Genomic DNA, 22,104 nt, shown 5'->3' on the forward strand with positions numbered 1-22,104 from the left:
GCAAGAGATAACTGTACCACCGCTCCAAAACCAGATGTTAATCATGACTGTGATCAAGGGCTGGATCCTATGGCAGGTGAAACAGTCTCGATAGGGACAGACATTTCTCAAAAACCCGGAAGTTGTGGGGTGGGGGTCAGGTCACCCTGTCCATCCGGTGATCACCATCACGTAAACACTGCGGCCGAAAGACAAGGAAGTTAAGGCCCCGAACCAATGAGGACTAACATAACCAAATATGACCACAGATAAGATTCGCTGAGGGCATATATGGAGCCTGACCAGGAGGCAAATTGAATCAGTCCTCCTCTTAGCAGCCAGTCTGCAGTCGAATGCTCTCCCTGTGGCTCGGGGCACCGTCCATGGTCCCTCCTGCAAGTTGAGAGCCCTCATCTTAAGAGGTGAGTGATTGCGCATTTTGGGTCATGGTTCCTAGAGCGTAAGGACTCTTGGGTGGGCCGTGCAGTATTAACTCCATTGAGCATCTTGAGCCTGTTGATTGTTTGTTTGATTATATTTGTGAGAGTCTTAAAGAGTTTTGGTTAGCATACCATTTCTTTTGAGTTTATCCCCTCCCTAATGTAATTTTTTAACAAGTCTCTGTGACAGATGCCTCCCATGCAGGAAGAGGACTGGCGGGATGGGAGCCTGTCCTGGACACGGCAGGGGATGGGGTCCTTCCTGGGGCTGGCGTGGGGTCATGGGGAAAGGTGGCAAGTGCTGGGAATGTGCTGCCCCTCATTTCCTTCTGATTCCTGGTCTCTCCTAGGAGGTGGTGGGAGAGGGAGGAGGTGGCCATCCGGAGCTGGGTCATTCACCATGGTCGAGACCAGCACAACTGACCTCTCTCCGAACTACACAGATTATGGATATGACTACACTGAGCAAGATATGCAATATTGGTGCATAACACATGATTATACACGGGTGATAATTTCAGGTGTTTTTATTGTTGTTTGCCTGTGTGGACTTGCGGGGAATATGGTGGTTGTGTGGTTCCTGGGCTTCCACATGAAGAAGAACCCCTTCACTGTCTATGTCCTGAACCTGGCCATCGCTGACTTCTCTCTGCTCCTCTTCGTTCTTGGGATACTTACAGTAAACATTCTTTCAGCAGTAGAATGTTTTAATTGGTATACATATGTGGTGTCCAGGTATAAGCTAATGGTTTTGTTTTTCTTTTGGTATTTGGCCAGCATGTATCTCCTGACAGCAATGAGCATGGAGAGGTGCCTCTCTGTTTTGTTCCCAGTCTGGTACCGCTCTCGCCGCCCAAAGCACTTATCAGGCATCGTGTGTGGGGTGCTCTGGGCTCTCGTTGCAATTATTGCTTCTTTGCTTTTAGTTAGTTGTTCCTTCCATTTCGATAGACGCTGTTCGAAAGTATTAAATGTTTTAAGCCCTCTGAATTTTCTCATTTTCTGTTTACTCCCACTCCTTTCCAACCTTACCATGTTCTTCAGACTCCGATGTGGCTCACAGAGACGACACCCAGGGAAGCTCTATGTTGCTGTCCTCCTCAGTGTCATATGCATGTTCATCTTTGGCCTTCCTCTCATTATATTGATTTTCATTTTCCATTTTGATAAACACATACCTACACTTTTTATTGGTTACCTGCTGGCATCACTGAACAGCAGCATCAACCCACTCATTTACTTCCTGGTGGGGAGCTTCTGGAAACGCCACTTCCAGGGCTCTGTGAAAGCCGCCCTACGACGAGTGTTTGAATACAAAGTCATCAGCGAGGACAGTAGACAGACGTCTGGGGAGACTGCAGTGGAGATCACTGTATAAGATACTGCTGGTGAGAAGCCCTGGAGATGTGGTCGCTCACAGACAGCCAGAAGGAGGTGGAGGCGTGGGGACACGTAGCACACAGCCAGCGCTGCACTGCTCAGCCGGGATCCATCCCTCTGCCCGCCCTGCTTTCCCCTTGCCATGATCCTCATTGCTCTGGCCCCAGCGAATAAACTCTGGCCCCTTTGCTCAGCAGCTGATGAGTTCTGTGGTGTTTGGGGGGATCTCTTGCCGGGAGAAGCTCTGACACATTTGTACCATGGGGAGCTCTGGCCATCTCTGCTGGCCATCTCTGCTGGCCAAGCAAGGCAGGGCTCAGCAAAAGGGATTGCAAAAGCAGTCAAGCCAAGGGGTGCTGATGAGTGATGGGTTGAGGAGTGGTGTAGAGAATAAGGCAGAGGATAAAATTGGAGAATGCAAAAGAAAGAGGAAGACAGATGGAAACAGGGAAAGAATGAGAAAGGTGGAGAGAGAGACCCAAAATGATGAAGAAAGGGCGAAAGAACGCAAAAAAGGAAGAGAGAGAATGGGAAAGCAAAGAAAATACAGCGACAAGTGAGCTGTCTCGTGGTGCTGATGCATAAGGTTTGGTGGGACAAGAATGTGGTAAATAAAATCCTATTTGTAGCCCCATGTAACCCAGAGGTGCAATCTCTAAGGCCACTTTCCCTGGGCAGTTCCATCAGAGGCATCGGGTGAAGGCCTTATGGTGCTGCATGTCCTCACCCTGGTGATTTCCCCATGTGAAGGGTCTTCTGGTCCAGTGCCAGGTGCACCCAGGGAAGAACAGAAGCACCTCACATGGTGGGGTGACACAGGAGTATGGTAGGTGGTGAGGAAGGGGGTGATGTGGCCGATTCCTACTGACAAGATCGCCGTCCATGGGACATGTGAGGGGAAGCTGTCACCAATGTGCTGAGATTGAGGGGGATCTCTTGATCAGAGGATGTAATCTCTGGGCAAAGGTCTGCTCCTTCAGGTGCAAGAGAGGAAGCAGAAGCAGAGCAAAGTGGCCCCAGCAGCCATCCCTGGCCACTTTCTTCTGGCGAGCCTGGCCCTACAGAGGATCTTTGTGCTGGAGCTCCTGCATCATCACTGTTCCCAGGAGAATCAGCTGGTAGGATGCCGGGGGTGGCCACGTGGGAGATGCCTCCTGTCCCAGGCCATATTTGGTGCTTGGGAACCCGTGGCCATCTCTGTTTTCTGATCAAGGCAGGATTGTAGAAAGGATTGCAAAAATGGGTACGTGACGGGTGCCAAGTGGGCATCTCACTGGTCTCTGTTGCCCCCGTGCTGAAGCGAAAGGCTGAGCATGGGGTAGAGGCCATTGCTGCCTTGGGAAGCAGCCTTGGGGCTTGTCCGCAGGGTCTTGTGGACCCCTCCCCTCCTCACCCTGGTTCCCTCAACGTGGAGGTGCTGCAACTCACCCCCACCAAAGACCCCTTCCCAGCCAACTGAATCCCTCTTTCTTCTTCCGAGGCTGCGCAGAGTCCCCGGAGCAGGAGTGGGAGACCCAGATCCTACTACTCACCCAAACCCGGGGCTCAGAAGTCTGCGGGGACATGTCCAGCACGGAGTTGGTGGTGATTTCACAACTATCTGCGAGGCTGATGCCTCTAGATGGCAGGAGAGGGTTATGGATTGCCCGGAACATCCTTGCTCTTCCATCTAAAGAGCTGGTCAGCAGAGCTGGCCATGCCCTCCTGGCTGATGGGACGACGAACAAACCAACACCAGGTCGAGCTGGAGAAGAAACAAGAGCATTCTCTTGTACGTCAAGTGGGAATTTGTCATGCTGTTTAATTTCTGGGTTAAATCGTTCTGAGGAAAGTGTGGGTTCGATAGCACTGGGGGATTACGAGTAGCACGGTCCCGGCGCTCACGGTTGTGCCAAGAATTTCACAGGAGGTGCTTCTTTCCGGCTGCGCTCCAGGGGAACGTGGCTTTTTGCAAGCGACAACGGCTGGATGATGCATCCCAGGCCAGCACTGCTCTGAGCTGCTTGGTTTTACCAGGTGGTTTGATGGGTTTAATTATCGTGGCTCTGCACCTGTACTCTGCCAAGTGATCAATTTGCATTCCAGCCTCTCTGGTGACATGTAACTCTGGGCTGAGGGACAAGCCCAGAATAGTTGTAGCTGTCCCATCCCTGGAGGTGTTCAAGGCCAGGCCGGACGGGGATTTGAGCAACCTGGTCTGTTGAGAGGTGTCCCTGGTCATGGCAGGGGGGGTTGGAACACAATGAGTTTTAAGGTCCCTCCCAACTCTAACCATTTTATGACTCTAAGGCAAAGGGTGGAGAAACTTCTGTCACAACTCCAGAGAGGAGCAGAGAAAATGCTGCCTCTACCACTTTTACCCAGCGAGTGCTGGTGCCAGGCTGCAGGGAGTCAGTCCTCATGGCCTCAACAGGGCTTTCTCCATAAAAAATCCTCTGTTTTCCTTCCCTCTCCCTTTATCTTCTTTGATGTGGAAAATATGTTCTTTACAGAGTCTTCAGGCAGAGCAAGGCTTTTGGCCTTGTCTCATTTTAACCCTACTCCTCTTGTTTTTCTAGACGAGGAGCAAACACACCAGGAATGGATATGGACCTCAGGCCATGGTGGCGAAATGGCATTTGCTCAAGCCAACGACGCCGACAACAGCCCGGAGAAAAGTGGGAGGAACCACCAGAGGCAGTTCCAGTCAATAACCCTTGCGTGCAGACCACCCACATGATACGCAGACAAAAGTCAGGTTGCAGTAATACATTTCAGGGAATGCCTTCCAGGGGCAATCCTAAACATGTGTCAATTTGCCTGGTAAGAAAGCTGAATGCGAAGCCTTCACATATTCGGACAAGATGATCTTTAAGGTCCCTTCCAACCTAGAAGATTCTTCCCGCAGTTTGGCACCCTCTGGAGATGCACACACAAGGCTTTGCCCAGCAATCATTCTCCCCTGCTGTGCCAAGCTGTCTTATCCACCACAGTCTTTGCAAGAGCCAGTAACCAAAATCAGCAATGAAGAAGGTGAAGAAGAAGACAGTTAGTTGTCAGGACGGCTAACTAGCCTCCACCAATCTTTGATAATGTTTACAGTTCTGGTTATCAGGATTTCTATTTTGATAAGCTGCATTGAGAGTGCAATAGTGAGATCTCTATCAATCATGGAGGATACTCCCTGAAAACCCGTTTGTGTAATGGATGTCCCAACGCAACCTTAGGACAAGCAAGAAACAGTGATCCATGGAGAGCATCAAGCTCCCCGAGACTGTGTTCCCTTTTAAATTTGGAGGCAAGAGATAACTGTATGTCGTGGTTTTGACCGAATTGACCAACCAGAACGACAGATGGCCCCTCCCCTCCCCCCCCCTAAGGAAAAGAGAGGAGAGGAAGAGGGGGATAAAAAAAACCGTATCAAGCTCCCAGGATAATGATCATGTCACCAGCAGACGCAGAGAAAGTCCCAGGCCGGACTCGATGATGGACAGGAGCCAGATTCTGGATCTGGAGTCAGGAACGCTCAGATCGGGATCAAAGGCAGACGAACAGACAGGGTCCTCCTCGGACGTCAGCCATTGAAGGAAGAAGAGTTGACCCTTTGATCCCTCAGCTTTTATACTGAGCATGATGCAGATGGGATGGAATACCCTGTTGGTCAGTTTTGGGTCACCTGTCCTATCCGTTCCTCCCTACAGGTGTGACCCCTCGACGCTTTTCCGCTTCCGACCCTCCAACGGGGCAAATAACAAATTTACCATTCCTTGGTATAATCAGGTCTTATCACTATGAGAGTGAACAGTTTCTGAACAATATGCTGTTAATTTCAGAGTTTAGTTAGTCCGAAGAGGCCCAGCTCAAAAAGTAAAATTACTGAACAGGAAATTAGTTCTGTTTTACCTCAAACCAGGACACTGTACCACCGCTCCAAAAAAAGCAGTTGAATCGTGACAGTGGTCAAGGGCTGGATCCTGTGGCAGGTGAAACAACCGTGATAAGGACCAAAATGTATTAAAAACCTGGAAGTTGTGGGGTGGGGGTCAGGCTACCAGGTCAGCCAGGTGATCACCGTCACGTAAACACTGCGGCCGAAAGACAGGAAGTTAAGACCCCGAACCAATGAGGACTAACATAACCAAATATGACCACAGATAAGATTTGCTGAGGGCATAAATGGAGCCTGACCAGAAGGCAAATTGAATCAGTCCTCCTCTTAGCAGCCAGTCTGCAGTCGAATGCTCTCCCTGTGGCTCGGGGCACCGTCCATGGTCCCTCCTGCAAGTTGAGAGCCCTCATCTTAAGAGGTGAGTGATTGCGCATTTTGGGTCATGGTTCCTAGAGCGTAAGGACTCTTGGGTGGGCCGTGCAGTATTAACTCCATTGAGCATCTTGAGCCTGTTGATTGTTTGTTTGATTATATTTGTGAGAGTCTTAAAGAGTTTTGGTTAGCATACCATTTCTTTTGAGTTTATCCCCTCCCTAATGTAATTTTTTAACAAGTCTCTGTGACAGATGCCTCCCATGCAGGAAGAGGACTGGCGGGATGGGAGCCTGTCCTGGACACGGCAGGGGATGGGGTCCTTCCTGGGGCTGGCGTGGGGCCATGGGGAAAGGTGGCAAGTGCTGGGAATGTGCTGCCCCTCATTTCCTTCTGATTCCTGGTCTCTCCTAGGAGGTGGTGGGAGAGGGAGGAGGTGGCCATCCGGAGCTGGGTCATTCACCATTGTCAAGACCAACACAACAAATCTCTCACTAAACCACATGGATTCTGGACATAATTACACTGCGTTAGATATGCCATATTGGTGCATAAGACCTGATTATACACTGGTGATAATTTCAGGTGTTTTTATTGTTGTTTGCCTGTGTGGACTTGCGGGGAATATGGTGGTTGTGTGGTTCCTGGGCTTCCACATGAAGAAGAACCCCTTCACTGTCTATGTCCTGAACCTGGCCATCGCTGACTTCTCTCTGCTCCTCTTCGTTCTTGGGATACTTACATTAAACATTCTTTCAGAAGTAGAATGTTTTAATTGGTCTACATATATGGTGTCCAGAAATATCCTGATGCTTGTGTTTGTGTATTGGTATTTGGCCAGCATGTATCTCCTGACAGCAATGAGCATGGAGAGGTGCCTCTCTGTTTTGTTCCCAGTCTGGTACCGCTCTCGCCGCCCAAAGCACTTATCAGGCATCGTGTGTGGGGTGCTCTGGGCTCTCGCTGGACTATTTCTTGCTTTGGCTTGGATTAGTTGTATTTTTTCTCATCCTATTACGTGTGGAAACGAACTAATTCGTTTAAGTATTGTGAATTTTCTCATTTTCTGTTTCGTCCCACTCCTTTCCAACCTTTCCCTCTTCATCAGACTCCGATGTGGCTCACAGAGACGACACCCAGGAAAGCTCTATGTTGCTGTCCTCCTCAGTGTGATGTTCATGTTCATCTTTGGCCTGCCTCTCATCATATTGATTTTGCTTCATAACCTGTTTGGATCCCTATTTATAATTTTTATTGGTTACCTGCTGGCATCACTGAACAGCAGCATCAACCCAGTCATTTACTTCCTGGTGGGGAGCTGCCAGAAACGCCGGTTCCATAGCACTGTGAAAGCCGCCCTACGACGAGTGTTTGAAGAGAAAGTGACAAGCGAGGAGCAGAGCCACGTGCCTGGGGATGCTACGGTGTAAACCAGTGTATAAGGCACTGCTGGTGAGAAGCCCTGGAGATGCGGTCCCTCACAGACAGCCAGAAGGAGGCGGAGGCGTGGGGACACGTAGCACACAGCCAGCGCTGCACTGCTCAGCCGGGATCCGTCCCTCTGCCCGCCCTGCTTTCCCCTTGCCATGATCCTCATTGCTCTGGCCCCAGCGAATAAACTCTGGCCCCTTTGCTCAGCAGCTGATGAGTTCTGTGGTGTTTGGGGGGATCTCTGGCCAGGGGAAGGTCTGACACATTTGTACCATGGGGAGCTCTGGCCATCTCTGCTGGCCAAGGAAGGCAGGGCTTGGCAAAAGGGATTGCAAAAGCAGTCAAGCCAAGGGTTTCTGGTGAGTGGTGGGTTGAGGAGTGGTGTAGAGAATAAGGCATAAGGTAAAATTACAGTTTGGAGAATGCAAAGGAACGAGAAAGACAGAAGAAAAGGACGAAAGCAAGAGAGAATGAGAGAGATGGAGAGATAGAAAGCAAATGAAGAAGAAAGGGAGAGAGAGGAAAAAAGGAAGAGAGAGAATGGGAAAGCAAAGGAAATACAGAGACAAGTGAGCTGTCTCATGGTGCTGACGGATGAGGTTCAGTGAGACAAGAACCTGGCAGATAAAATCCTTTTTTCAGCCCCATGTAACCCACAGGTACAATCTCTAAGGCCACTCACATGGGCAGTTTCATCAGAGGCAGCGGGTGAAGCCCTTGTGCTGTTGCATGTTCTCAGCCTGGTGATTTCCCCATGTACCATGTAGAGTGTCTCCTGGTCCAGTGGCCAGAACACACAGGAAAGCCAGAAGCCCCTTGCATGGTGGGATGGCACTGGAGGGCAGCAGGAGAAGAGGAAGGGACTGACTTGCCAAATTTTTACTGGCAACATCCCCGTCCCTGGGACATGTGAGGAGAAGCTGTCACCCGTGTGCTGAGATTGTGAGGGGAGTCTCCTGACCACAGGAAATCTCTGTGATCTCTGGGGAAGGAGGCCTGACCAAAGTTGGTTTCACAGGCAGCTCTCACCAGACCCTTTTCCTGGGAAGCTGTCTTTGAAGAAATTTTGTACTTTAAGTGGGAATTTGTCAGACTGTTTCATTCCTGGTTTAAATTGTTCTGAGAAGAGTGTGGGTTCGATAGCGCTGGGGGATTATGAGTTCCCAGCACTCACGTTCCTACCCAGAATTTCATGAACCAGACAGGACAGTAAATGTCCCAGCAAGAGTCAGAGAATCTACTCCAACCCTGCTCCTGTCGTTCCCTACAGGAAAATCAAGAGCAGATCTTAAGACATGCTTTTCTTTTCAATATCTCCACAAAAGCTTTGGCCATGGGGACAAAAGCAGCCCAAAGGGGGCTTCAGCCTCTTTTGCCTGACTTCAGCCAAGGCTGTGATATCCAAACGTGGAAGGGAACAATGAGGGAGGCTTTGTCTCCAGAAAAAGCGCCGATTTTGGGAAGGAAATATTTCAAGGTGATGAGTGAGATAAAACAGTGCAACTCAGGACGTCTGGTGGCAAAGATCATCTCTCTGATACCAGAGAAAAGCCCCAGCGGGCAGATGCCAGCTGCAAGGGCTGAGACAGGAACCTGCTCTGGCACAGCTCCCCAAACACTCCCCAAACATGGCTCTGAGCTGTGCCATGAAGCAAGACAGGGGATTACCAGATCAGGTGGTCCTGGCAAGCCAGAGATACCAATTCCTGTATTGTCTTGGCTCACAGCAAAGATTTCATAGTTACTCCATTCATCGAACCTTTGTCTCCAATGACCAAAAAGAGCCTGAAATACAGAACTCGATGATCTTCAAGGTCCCTTCCAACTCTAACCATCCTATGATTCTGTAAACAAATGTTGGGCCCTTTAATATGTCATTTTATTTTATCGAAATTAGGAACTTGACACATCTGCCTGTGTGGGCTGGCAGGGAGTGGGGCCATCCTTTTGTTCCCCAGCTTCAGCATCAAGAGGAGCCCTTCCCTGCCTCTGTCCTGAACCTGGTTGTTCTCAGGATGAGCTGAGCAGTTCCTCTGCATATCTTTCAGTGACTAACCATAACCTCCAAAACCCTCTACTTTTTCTAGTCACCAACCTAAGGCATCATTTTCTTACTCCAACATGGTGACTCTGACCCCAAGGTCTGTTGAATAAACAGCAACTGGGCTTCATTGCAGAGCTTGTCACTGGAGAACAGAGCAAGGCTGACCCCACTCTGTCAGAAAATCATAGAATCATAGAATGGTTTGGGTTGGAAGGGACCTTCAAGATCATCCAGTTCCACCTCACTGCCCTGGGCAAGGACACATCCCACCAGACCAGGTTGCTCCAAGCCCCCTCCAACCTGGCCTTGAACCCCATGGGGCAGCCACAGCTTCTCTGGGCAACCTGGGCCAGGCTCTCACCACCCTCACAGCAAAGAAGTTCTTCCCCACATCTCATCTCAGTCTCCCCTCTTTCAGTTTAAAACCATCCCCCTCCTCCTAGGGCTCCCCTCCCTGATCCAGAGTCCCTCCTCAGGTTTCCTGGAGCCCCTTGAGGGACTGGAAGGGGCTGGAAGGTCTCCCCGGAGCCTTGTCTTCTCCAGGCTGAACCCCCCCAACTCTCTCAGTGCCCCCTCCCAGCAGAGGGGCTCCAGCCCTCCCAGCATCATTATGGCCTCCTCTGGCCCAGCTTCAAGAGGTCCATGTCCTTCTGCTGTTGGTGGCCCCAGAGCTGGAGGCAGCACTTGGGGGGGTTCTCCCCAGAGCAGAGCAGAGGGGCAGATTCCCCCCATCTCACTCTGCTGGGGATGCAGCCCAGGATGGGGAGGGCTTTCTGGGCTGTGAGCACACAAATGTCTCAGTTCCTCTCATTCTAAAGCCTCTGCTCTGTCTCTGAGGAGGACATGTACCCCTAGGGCATGACACACCTCATCCTAAGGTAGGAGCCTGCAATAGTCAGGATGAGCCATCTGTTGGCAGTGCCAAGACCTCCTCATTCCTTCTGGGAGCGACCTGGTCAGCAAGCGACATCTCTCTGGGATGCCTGGAGTCAGCGGAGCCACACCAAGGCAGTGGAGCTGCCCACACGTGCTGAGAGCCTTCCAGGGTTCAGAACCCACTGGTGATGTACACACAAGGCTTTGTGCCCAGATTTCTTATCCACCCACCCTCTGCTCTTAAGCAGACACACCACAAACACACCAGCAGGAGCGAAGAGCCTCCACGGCTCTGTTTTAATAGTTCTTAGGGTAGAGCAAGTTCACTTTTGGGACAGGGGAAGCTCAGACCTGTGGGGTAGGACCGATTCCAAGCAAAGGTTTCAAAGCAAAAGGTTTCGATGGGTATTTCACCACCCTGTCCAGTGTCCACCCCCGCAGAAGTTCTCGTGCCACCCAGCACAGTTCCTTGTGCCGCAGCTAATTCCATTCAGCTGCAGCTGGACACGCACCAAAGTCATCTTCCTTGGCTCACCCCGGCTCACGAGATCCTTCCATCCCTGGAGCATCTTCTCCCAGGGAGCAGAGGTTTAAACAACTGCTCCCACTGTGTTTTCTCTGGGAGTTTTGCCTCTATTTGGGGGCTCTGATGCGTTTTCCAAAGCCCTCTGGAAAGCAACCCTAACAGAGAACGTGAAGTTCTTTCCACAGCACCCAACCAAGAAGTAAATCACGGGCTTGATGGTGCTGTTCACGCAGGCCAAGGGGAGAGAGGTGTTAAAGACAAAAACAGACAAATCGATCAGCCTTAGCAAGAGCCAGTAACCAAAATCAGCCGTGAAGAAGGGGAAGAAGTAGACGCCGAGCAGGACCACAACACTGAGCATCTTTGGGGGATATTGCCTTGAAGAGCACAAGAGCCTGGCGAGCAGAGTTAGACCAGACACCATCATGGTCAGCACCGACAAGAGGTAGCTCAGGACGAAGATGATGAGTGCCACAGGGCGGAGGTAGAGGGTGAGGGTGAGCAGGAAGGAGAGGGCCCAGAGCAGGGCACACAGGACCCCTGAGAAGCCCCAGGAGTGGTGGCAGGGGCAGTGGGATGAGGGGAGGAGGGACAGAGACGTGGTGGCACTGAAGGCTGTCAGGAGGTAGACGCTGGCGGTGAAGGAGAAGAGGATGGTGATGTTCACCGCAGTTGTCACATCTCGTGAGGCCAGCCTATGACAAAGGCTCTCTGAGCTGTAGAATATCACAACGGCAACAGCGATGGAGAGGAGGAAGGTGAAGTCAGCAACGGCCAGGTTGAAGACATAGGTGGTGGTGGGGTTCCTGCGGACATGGGAACCCAGGAACCAGAGGACGGCGCCGTTCCCCACCAGCCCGCAGAGGCAGATGAGCAGTGTCACAGACACTTTGCTCAAGTGGTCACCTTCACAGTCGGTCCCGTTGTAGTCCTCGTCCTCCTGCCTCAGCAGCCTGTGATGCCAGCTCCTGTTATGTGCTGTCCCACCGGGCTGGCTCCAACAAGCTGGGCTGGCTCCTTCCATGGCAGGCACCATTGCGACACCTCTGCTGCTTCTCCTTCCTCCTGGCACAGCTGGAGGGACGAGATAAAACAGAGACACGTTACCAACTCTGCTGTCCCCCACACCAGGCTTCTCACATCTTTGCAGCCGTGCCCCCAGCTTCCATGTGGAGGAGCAGAGAGGGGAGAGAGGGAGAGGAGAGATGGAAGACAGGATGAAGGGAGATGGGCACGACACGCCTGGCACAAGAGCATGTAGAGAGGTGGAGAAAAAAGCTAAGGAGATGCCTCCTTCCTGGCTTTGGACAGGACAGAAATAACAGGAGGGAAATAACAGGATGAAAGGATTGTCCTTGGAGATGGAGCAAGTGGTTTTGGGGGTGGATCTGATATGGATTCTCAGCTTTCCAATATTATAGTTGATATCACTAAGCTGCCAGCATCCTTCAGCTGGACACTCATTTCATTATTCCCCTACCCACCTTTTCCCATGATATTTATAAGTCTTAATATCCTAGAGGCCACTATTCCCCGATCAGATTTGGTGCAAATTGACCGATAAGTTCAAAACCAATTAGGGGAGGCACTGATTAGGCTGCGGAAAAAAAAACAGCAACCAAAGAAAACAACTAGAAAACTCTGACCTTCTTTCCTCTCGCAGCCTGGAGAACTTCGCTGGAGCAGACGCGCTGCAGACTCACATCACTTCGTGCTCCCCAGCTGCCACCCCTGTGACGGCATCTTCATGAGCTTTCCTGGAATTATCACTTGGAAAACTGGACGGAAGCCTGCTCCTGGTGAGCCTATGCAGCGTCCAGCCTGAGATCTTCCTCCAGCCCTTTCACAAGCTGCTGCTCTCAGCGTTGGCCAAGCAGGTCACGTTCTCCAGGGTTCTCGCAAACAAGGAACTATTTCACTGCATTTGACAGTATCAGGGTTCTGGTTGTAATCTATTCTTGGCTTTGTACAGGAAATGACTAACAAAAAAGGAGTCTCAGAAACTAGGCCTATGAGAAAAGCAGAATATTTCAGTGTCAGGTTCCTCTTTCATTTCGTTTTAAAGCAACACCAATGCCAACATATTCGTGTCTCTGAACTGGCTGAGCTTTTCTCCTGTCCTTCCAGGGCTGTACCGTTAGGACCCTGCGCTGCAAGCTTGGCCTTGCTCCAAAACTTCCCTTTCTGATCCAGCTCTACCTTTGTTACTCGTATACCACAATTTCACAGCGATATTTGACCATCAAATACACACTTTCCAAGAGCACGCTGCGGCGTGCGTGGAGGAGATCACTGAATAATACGTGTGCGTGACCCAGAGCACAGCCAGACGGCAGAGAAATGATGGAGGATTTCAGGAAAACTCTTTTTTTTTTTTCCTAAGGAGAGGTGAACCAACGCAGCTCACTTGGCTTTAGCCATCTGAAAGTTAAGGGGTTTGTCCGAGTTGTCTTCTACACCCCCTTTGCGGTCAGCTAGCGGCTTACGATGGTTTTCTCAGACAGGACCGTGTAATTTCTAGAGAGCTGAAGGTCAGTGAGATGGTTCCCACCCAGGAGGTGAAATGCAACCAGCTCCTGTTGCATCAGGGGATGCTCCTTGGTGCTGGGAACCGTCCCACGTGGGGGACCCCAGGACCAAACCCGCCACCTCTCTCTCTCCCTGATACTGTGTTTGGGTCCCCAATCCCACATCCCCACACCAAGCCAACCCCTTTATGTCCAAACGGGTCATGATAAGGAAAGCATTGAGGTACACCAGGGTAACGCCGTGCAACACAACACTCACTGCCCCCTCTACCCGTGTGCTATTCAAGAGTTACCTGGGTTTCCTCAGCTTCTGCTTTCACGGGCAACATCCTGAGCACCCTCACCTGAAATTTGGATTTCCAACACAAGATCTACAGCCATCAGTTAGTTGTTTGTGTGGGGATCAGGCTTGTGTTCAAAGGAAGCTACGTTCTGTAAATATTATGGCCCTGGTGGTGGTTGTTTCTGTGTGTCAGGGAAGTTAGCAAAACCATCTGGCAGACAGAGCTCAGCCTTCTGGAGCTATTGCCTGCCAGAGCCTGCCCAGCTTCTGCTCCTCTCTCTTTTCTTGGGTCTGCCCCAGCAGTTTGCTCCACGGGCTTCTCCCCCTGGTGCACAGAATTGTGCTTTCCAACAGCCATCAGCCCGTAGCTGTCTGTCTGTCTGTCTGTCGGTCCTCTGTCCAGCCTGGCACAGTTCTAGTCACAGGCAGCACTAACTTGACTGTCCCTTCCTGCCTCCCCGGATAGACCCCCATGGCAGGGTGAAGGTTTGGCTTCTTACTGGTGCTGCCAGCTCCATCCAGCTCTGGGACCACCAACAGCAGAAGGACATGGGCTTATTGGAGCAGGGCCAGAGGACGATGCTGGGAGGGCTGGAGCCCCTCTGCTGGGAGAACAGGCTGAGAGAGTTGGGAGGGTTCAGCCTGGAGAAGAGAAGGCTCCAGGGAGACCTTGGAGACCCTTCTAGTCCCTTAAGGGGCTCCAGGAAAGCTGGGGAGGGACTCTGGATTAGGGAGGGGAGCCATAGGAGGAGGGGGAAGGGTTGGACACTGAAAGAGGGGAGATGGAGATGAGATGTGGGGAGGAAATTCTTCCCCCTGAGGGCCATGAGAGCCTGGCCCAGGTTGCCCAGAGAAACTGTGGCTGCCCCATCCCTGAAGGGGTTCAAGGGCAGGTTGGAGGGGGCTTGGAGCAACCTGGTCTGGTGGGAGGTGTGGCAAGGGGGTTGAAACTAGGTGATCTTGAAGGTCCCTTCCAACTCAAACCATTCTATGGTCTATGTTCTATGGTTAGCCAGACTGAAATGGCTTTCTTCTGTCAGACTGAGGCACAGGAGGACAGCAAGCCAGAAGGAGCTGCAAATGTCATTTCTGTCCCTCACCGTCTCCTCTGCTCTGGGGGCTTTTGAAGGTCAAGGTAGTGAGTGCTCAGTGCTTTCAGACCAGACACCAAGGTCCCAGAAGAGGGCAGAGGCAGGAGGAGTTGCGACATCTCCAGGCTGGGAAGCAGGCGAGGTACAGATCAGGGCCCAGGAGTGTGGCTGTATTAACCCTGGAGAAAAAAAAAATGAAGCAGGACTTTCTGGAGGACATTATTTCAGCAGTGTAAAGCAGTGGGCAGCGTGAGGGGACTGCCACAGCTGCAATTTTGAGAGCAAGCAAGAGCACCCCATGGAGCCCGCAAAGGAAGAAACCGCAGTCACCAGTAAGTTACATCCAAGACACTTTTATTAAAATAACTTAAAAATAAGTTTGAGGTGGGAACCAAGCCCTGCCCCGGGAAATCTCATTGCGCGTGGATGTGTCCTGGGGGACACGCCACCATCCACTGCTGGTTCTGCTCGCCCAGCTGGGCGAGTGGGCTGCCCTGGGGGCTGGCCAGGGGTGCAGAGGCAGGACTGCCCCTCTCCAGGTGCCAGTCTGTAGCCACAGCATTTCAGGTGGCAATTCCCATCACAGGGGTCTCACCCACCTCTTGGGAATCTGCCCGCTCTTCAAAGACCCTCTGAAGAGCCACTTTGACAGATCCCCTGAACCTGGAATTTCCATTTCTGTAGCTCCCAACCAGGACGTAAATAACTGGATTGATGCTGCTGTTGAAAGAGGCCAGCAACAGGCAGATCTCAAAGACAACATTAATGTAGCCAAAGTGGAAGAAGATCTGGACGCTGAGTGGGATGCCAAAGAGGATGAAGAAGAGAACAGTGAGGAAGATGACAGTGTACAGCCTCACCGGGTGGTGTTGCCAAGAGCTACGCCTGAGCTTGACGAAGATGATGACATTGGAAAGAACCATAAAGGGAGGGAGAATGCAGAAATTGAGAAAGCAGAAGGCTCCAAAAAGCATCTTGCAGCGTTTATAGCCACTGGGGTCACACAGAAAGTACACCAGCCCAGCAAGGACACAGGCAAGGGCCCACAACAGGCTGCACATGACAGTTGACAGGAGCTTGGGGCGTTGGCATCGGCTCCAGAACGGCCAGAGGACACAGATACACCTCTCCACGCTGATGGCCGTGAGGAGGTAGAGGCTGGTGCTGTAGGTGAGCAGAGCCATGGAGTGAAATAGCAACAGCACCTGCAAAACCTCTGTCTGGACGTGGATGAGCCAGGGCATATGGTATGTTATGAGGAAAGCTGATGTGCAGAGGAGGAAGCAGGCATCGGCGACGGCCAGGTTCAGGAGGTAGGCGGTGAAGGGGGTCCTGCGGATGTGGAAGCCAAGGAGCCAGAGGATGGCCCCGTTCCCCACCAGCCCACAGAGGCAGATGAGCAGCGTGATGCTGCTGGTGATGATTTCAGGGATGTGTTCAGCCAAGCACTTGGTCCCGTTGTGTCCATCCCTGTAGACCATGCTCTCCGTGGGCTCTGGGAACACCATATGCCAGTCAGGGATTGTGTTGTTGGGATGGCGGTCCATCTTCCTCCTTTCTCCCTTGTGCTTACCTGGGGGAAAACAAGAGATGAAGGCAAAATTAGTGACTCCCAGTTCCCCAGGATTGTGAACATCCTCTGGTCATTCAGTGATGACCCCCTCCTCCAGTGATGACCCCCTCCTCCATGTGCTGCAATATCTGCGACCCAGAGAACATGAGACCTGAGCAGAGAAAAGATAAAAAGGAGAGGAGAGGAGAGGAGAGGAGAGGAGAGGAATAGGAATAGGAATAGGAATAGGAATAGGAATAGGAATAGGAATAGGAATAGGAATAGGAATAGGAATAGGAATGGAAAAGCTTGGGCCCAAGGTGTCAGGACATGGACAGAGAGCTGGAAGAGGAATGGAGGGAGAAAGCAAAGGCACGCAGAGCCGTTTGCCCTTTAAGGACTGAGAAGGTGAGTGGGGAGAATGGAAAGATGAAGGAAGAGCAGAGCATCGTGCCCCAGGAACAGGAGTGGAGATGAGCCCCAGACCCTTCTCACCAGGCGTGGGGGAGGTCCAGTGAGGGCAGAGTCCTCGCACAGCCTTGGTATCACAGAGCTGCCAACTCCAGTCCTCTCCGTCAGACTTGCACGTGGAATTTGACAAAGCTGCCACGCCAAAATTCTCTCAGTTGAGTTCTGGCCACCGGGAAGAAGGTAACTCCATGACGAGGTTCCTCCAACGGTCTGTCTGTGGGTCCTGGCACCTTGTCTCTTCCTCAGCTCTGGGCCAAATGGACACCAGGACCACGGTTCCTGGGCGTCTGCTGAGGGGTGGGTGACTGCAGGCTCATGGATGTGCCAGGGCTTGGTCATCACTTCTGAGAGCAGCGGAAGAACGCTTGCCAAAGAGTCACCCTCACAGGACGGGCGTTGTAGACTGATCTGCTGGTTGCTTCAAACATTTCCTGTTTGCAAACCTACCATCGCGTCGGGCACCAAGTTATCATCTTCCTCCTCCTCCTCCCGGCTGCACCGTCCCTGGGATGTGTCGCCGTTGGTGTCCCCCCTCATTTGTGTCAATGTCTGCTCTTTGCTGTCACACAGAAGCCACCAGCTCCCCCGTTGATGATGCTTGGTGCCCGTTGACTGTCACTTCCCCACTCGCAGGAGCTGAACCGGGCACCTCCATCACCCCCAGCCGCCGGGAGGGAAGTGGGGTGGTGTGACGCACCCCGTCCACCACATCCCAGGGATGACACACACCACCAGGACACCACACCACTGGCGGGTGGGTGGCAGCTCCGTGCCCCATCCTCACGTCTCACCCTGCTGAGACAGCAGGACATGGCGTGAGACCTCGGAGGAGGACTGTTTGTCCTGAGGGGTGTCTGCAGGACAGGAGACTTCAAGCTGGAGGGGAACAGATTTAGACTGGAGATGAGGAGAGGGTTCTTCACTGTGAGGGTGGTGGAGCACTGGAACAGGTTGCCCAGGGAGGTGGTTGAGGCCCCTTCCCTGGAGATATTCAAGGAGAGGCTCGAGGAGGCCCTGGGCAACCTGGTCTAGTTGGGGGTGTCCCTGCTGACTGCGGGGGGGTCGGACTAGATGGCCTTTGGAGGTCCCTTCCGGCCTGGGCAATTCTATGATTCTATGACTTCTGGTATCACCAGCCCCATCCCTTTGCCCTGTGCCAGGCAACCTTTTTGGGGCCAGGGAGGTCTGTCCCACTTCCCCATCTGCTGAACAAGCAAATCTAAATGAAGAGCTCAGGAGAAATCACTGCAGGCAGCCAGAGTAAGGGGAAGAAAATCCAACCATCCAGGAGGTCATGCCATCCAGCCCTGGATGCTGTCCTGATTGCTCCTCCATCCTAAATCCTGCCTGGCTGCAGGCAGAGGGGTGGAATCACAGAATGGTTCTGGTTGGAAGGGATCTTCAAAAGCCATTCAGTCCAACCCACCTGAGATGAGCAGGGACATCTTCAACTTAATCAGGTTGCTCCAAGCCCCCTCCAACCTGGCCTTGAACCCCTCCAGGGATGGGGCAGCCACAGCTTCTCTGGGCAACCTGGGCCAGGCTCTCACCACCCTCACAGCAAAGAAGTTCTTCCCCACATCTCATCTCCATCTCCCCTCTTTCAGTGTCAAACCCTTCCCCCTCCTCCTATGGTTCCCATCCCTCACCAAAAATCCCTCCCCAGATTTCCTGGAGCCCCTTGAGGGACTGGAAGGTCTCTCCGGAGCCTTCTCCAGGCTGAACCCCCCCAACTCTCTCAGCCCCCCCTCCCAGCAGAGGGGCTCCAGCCCTCCCAGCATCTCCGGGGCCTCCTCTGGCCCCACTCCAACAGCTCCATGTCCTTCTGATGTTGGTGGCCCCAGAGCTGGAGGCAGCACTTGGGTGGTCTCCCCAGAGCGGAGCAGAGGGGCAGAATCCCCCCCCTCACTCTGCTGCCCACGCTGCTGGGGATGCAGCTGAGATACAGGGGGCTTTCTGGGCTACCAGCATATGTTGCCAGCTTGTGTTGAGCTTTTTTATGGAGGGGATTATGGTGGGATGCTCTGCTTCCCCTGCAACTTTAATTAGGCAGAAGGTGAAATAGTCCTGACTTTAGCTAATTGCCTTGATTTGGCATGAAACCCAGGCTCCTCCAAATTCCTTAATAAATAACATTTATTTAAATAATAATGAAACTAGACGGAAGGAGAGCTTCTGCCCTGTCTGCCTCTGGCTCTTCAGTGTCTCCAAAGCCCCTGATGACTCTTTCTTACCCAGTGGAGAAGTTCAGCTGGCAGCTCTTTGGCTACTGTTTCCCCAGTTGTTTGTAAATAATGTTAAATATTTGTTAAATTATGTTGATATGACACATAAATGACAAATAGTAAATATTACCTACCCTTATAGCAAATAAGAAACTGTAGAAGGTAAATAATAAACCCCTGGTGGTAGATAAGAAACACTAAATAGTAAATCAGTGAATGAATAGTTGGTAATAAATGATAAACAATAAATAGCACTTAACAAATATACATAGCAATTAACAAATAAATGCAAATAAAATAGATAAATCAAGCTATAAATAAAAAATAGTTGTTATCATAAACGTGATAAATAACATTGACAGCAGCTGCCTGGGGAAGCCCCCTCCTGCCAGGTGGGCTGGGGTCTGCGTGAGGCTGGGGGACGTGGTCCCTGACCCAGGGGTCCCGGGGTACCCCAGGACAACCAGCACAGTGACAATTATAATTATCGGGCTGATATTTCTTTATTTCACCTTGTGGCAACATCAAAATGTCCTATTCTTCATCAGTTAATAACTCCTGATGATGTGGGGACAAGCCGTGCTGGGGACAAAGGTGACAAGTTGTCCCTAAAGGCACCTTCTGGTGTCATTTTAAATGTTTAAGTTCCTTCTCTCTATGTTAAAAATTGAGAGAAAGGCGCTTTCCCCCCGCCCCTGTAATGCTGACTTATGTTACAAGGTGGTGGTGGTTTTGGTGGTGTTGGGTCGATGGTTGAACTCGATGATCTTAAAGGTCCCTTCCAACCCAGAAGACTCTATGATTCTATGAATATATAAGAAATAAAAAAAAAAAAATCACACTCTTTAATTAAACCTGGAGTTTTGCCCTCTCCAAAGTCACACAGTCCTCAGAAATAACCCTGTGGTGGACCCATGGGTGAGCTCTTCATACCAGCACTTGGGTTTCTGGCTGGCTGTGGTCACAGGGAAGTGATGTCACAGAATCTTCATGGTTGGATGGGGCCTTTGAGTCCCTTTGAGATCATCGAGTCCAACCACAAAAAAAACCAACCAAACCAAAAACGCACACACACACAAAAAAACCCCACCCAAAACCTCAAAAAAACCCACAAACAGACACAACCCAACCATCTCAGGCACTAGAGCATGCCCTGAAGTGCCATGTCTACATGTTTCTTAGATACCTGCAGGGATGGTGAGTCCACCACCTCCCTGGGCAGGCTGTTCCAGTGCCTGACCCCTCTCTCAGTAAAGTAATCCTTCCTAAAATCTAATCTAACCCTCCCCTGCCCCAACTTCAGACCATTTCCTGTGGTCCTGTCGTTATTCCCTTGGGAGAAGAGGCCAACACCCACCTCTCCATAACCTCCTTTCAGGTAGTTGTAGAGGGCAATGAGGTCACCCCTCAGCCTCCTCTTCTCCAGAAGTCTTTCCTTTGGAAGTCTCCAGAGGTCTTTCCTTGGGGCTGGGTTTGATGGGGCAGCACGATGCTGTCACCTCCCAGTATCTCTTCCAGGCACCACCCCTTCCTTCCCAGGACCATCCTTGAAAGGATTTGATTGACTTCTCCTGGGAAGACTCCCTGATTGGCTTTGGATCCCTCTTTTAGATTACTATGAACCCAGGGAAAAAGAAAACAAAAAACAACCAACCAACCAAAAAAACCCCCAAAAAAACAGAAGAAAGGAAACCAAAAAACCAAACAAAAAAACTCCAAAAATGAAACAAAAAATAAACAAGCAAACACACACACACACACACACTGAAAACCACCAAAACAACAACAAAAAAAGGCAGAAAGCAGGTTAGCAGACTTGGAGAAGGTCTTTCGCCATCTCTGCCATATCCTGTTCCAGCTGGACAAAACACCAAACCGCAGGAACATGTGTGTGAACTGAAGTTAATTAATGGGATTTCTGCTGGGGAGTGGGGGCAAGGCGTTTCCCAGCAGAAACATCTCCTTCCAACCCACCCGGCGACCACAGAGAACCCGTGGAATGATAAGAAATCAGCCCAAAACTTATAAACCGCTCTAACAAAACTATAAGCTCGATAACAGGAAGCAATCTTTTCCCCCCAGGATTGATTAAATAGCCTAAAAAAAAATTAAATAAATAAAATTTCAAGTATTGTAGTGCGGAGCTTCCAAGTTGTCCCAGTGAATAACGAAGCTGCCAAAGCTTGCAATAATTAGGGCTGCCATCTCCAGCTGTCTCCGTTTTGCCCCAAATGTCCTTCCAACCACAAGTCCTTTGGTCTGGGTTGTTCCAAATGTGGAACAAGTGGGCAGGATGTCCCGGTGCCGTATCCTTTGGGAAGCCCCCACCCACTGGGCTGGCTGGGAACAGTCACCCACTGCAGGACTGGGGACAATCCATCCTTTCCAGCTCAGGGACTTCTCCCCCAGCCCCTGCAAAACAACAAAATAACCTAAAAGTAACTTTTTTTTCATGCTAAAGCAATGTTAGGATTAGCTAAAAACTTCTAAGAGGCTGCATTAAATGCAAGGCAGCTGCTCCCACTCCCTGTTGCTCCCAAAACTTCTCTTCAGTCGGAGCTCCCCAGTTCCAGAAGGACAGGGAACCACAGGAGAGGGGACAGCAGAGGGTACAAAGATGATGAGGGGCCTGGAGCATCTCTCTGCTGAGGAGAGGCTGAGGGACTTGGGGCTTTTTAGTCTGGAGAAGAGAAGGCTGAGGGGGGATCTGATCAACACCTATAAATACTGAAAGGGGGGGTGTCAGGAGGATGGGGCCAAGCTTTTTTCAGTGGTGCCCAGGGACAGGACAAGAGGAAATGGGCACAAACTTGAATATAAGATGTTCCACCTAAACATGAGGAGGAACTTCTTGACTTTGAGGGTGGCAGAGCCCTGGCAGAGGCTGCCCAGAGAGGTGGTGGAGTCTCCTTCTCTGGAGACATTCAAACCCCACCTGGACACGTTCCTGGGGGACCTGCTCTGGGTGGCCCTGCTCTGGCAGGGGGTTGGAGGAGATGATCTCCAGAGGTCCCTTGCAACTCCATAGCATTCTGTGA

At 51.3% G+C, this 22,104-nt stretch overlaps 3 protein-coding genes across 3 annotated transcripts; 1 reads left to right on the forward strand and 2 right to left on the reverse strand.

Annotated features, from left to right (window-relative positions):
* Window positions 1–270: 270 nt before the first annotated feature.
* Window positions 271–1,900, forward strand: LOC106891986 (mas-related G-protein coupled receptor member H-like). Its single transcript, XM_014948836.1, has 2 exons — window positions 271–401; window positions 770–1,900. Exon 2 carries the CDS (start codon window positions 820–822, stop codon window positions 1,795–1,797), a length of 978 nt encoding a protein of 325 aa, XP_014804322.1. The 5' UTR covers window positions 271–401; window positions 770–819; the 3' UTR covers window positions 1,798–1,900.
* An 8,784-nt stretch (window positions 1,901–10,684) lies between these two features.
* LOC106891970 (mas-related G-protein coupled receptor member X1-like) lies at window positions 10,685–12,797 on the reverse strand. The gene is made up of 2 exons (XM_014948816.1): window positions 12,563–12,797; window positions 10,685–11,990 (listed from the first exon to the last, which is right to left on the reverse strand). The coding sequence occupies exon 2, from the start codon at window positions 11,950–11,952 to the stop codon at window positions 10,981–10,983; it is 972 nt and encodes a 323-aa protein (XP_014804302.1). The 5' UTR covers window positions 11,953–11,990; window positions 12,563–12,797; the 3' UTR covers window positions 10,685–10,980.
* A 2,411-nt stretch (window positions 12,798–15,208) lies between these two features.
* Window positions 15,209–17,489, reverse strand: LOC106891968 (mas-related G-protein coupled receptor member H-like). The gene is made up of 2 exons (XM_014948815.1): window positions 16,866–17,489; window positions 15,209–16,391 (listed from the first exon to the last, which is right to left on the reverse strand). Exon 2 carries the CDS (start codon window positions 16,363–16,365, stop codon window positions 15,382–15,384), a length of 984 nt encoding a protein of 327 aa, XP_014804301.1. The 5' UTR covers window positions 16,366–16,391; window positions 16,866–17,489; the 3' UTR covers window positions 15,209–15,381.
* Between the last annotated feature and the right edge of the window lie 4,615 nt (window positions 17,490–22,104).

This window comes from Calidris pugnax, unplaced genomic scaffold (assembly GCF_001431845.1).
Source record: "Calidris pugnax isolate Ruff unplaced genomic scaffold, ASM143184v1 scaffold107, whole genome shotgun sequence".
Lineage (NCBI taxonomy): Eukaryota > Metazoa > Chordata > Aves > Charadriiformes > Scolopacidae > Calidris > Calidris pugnax.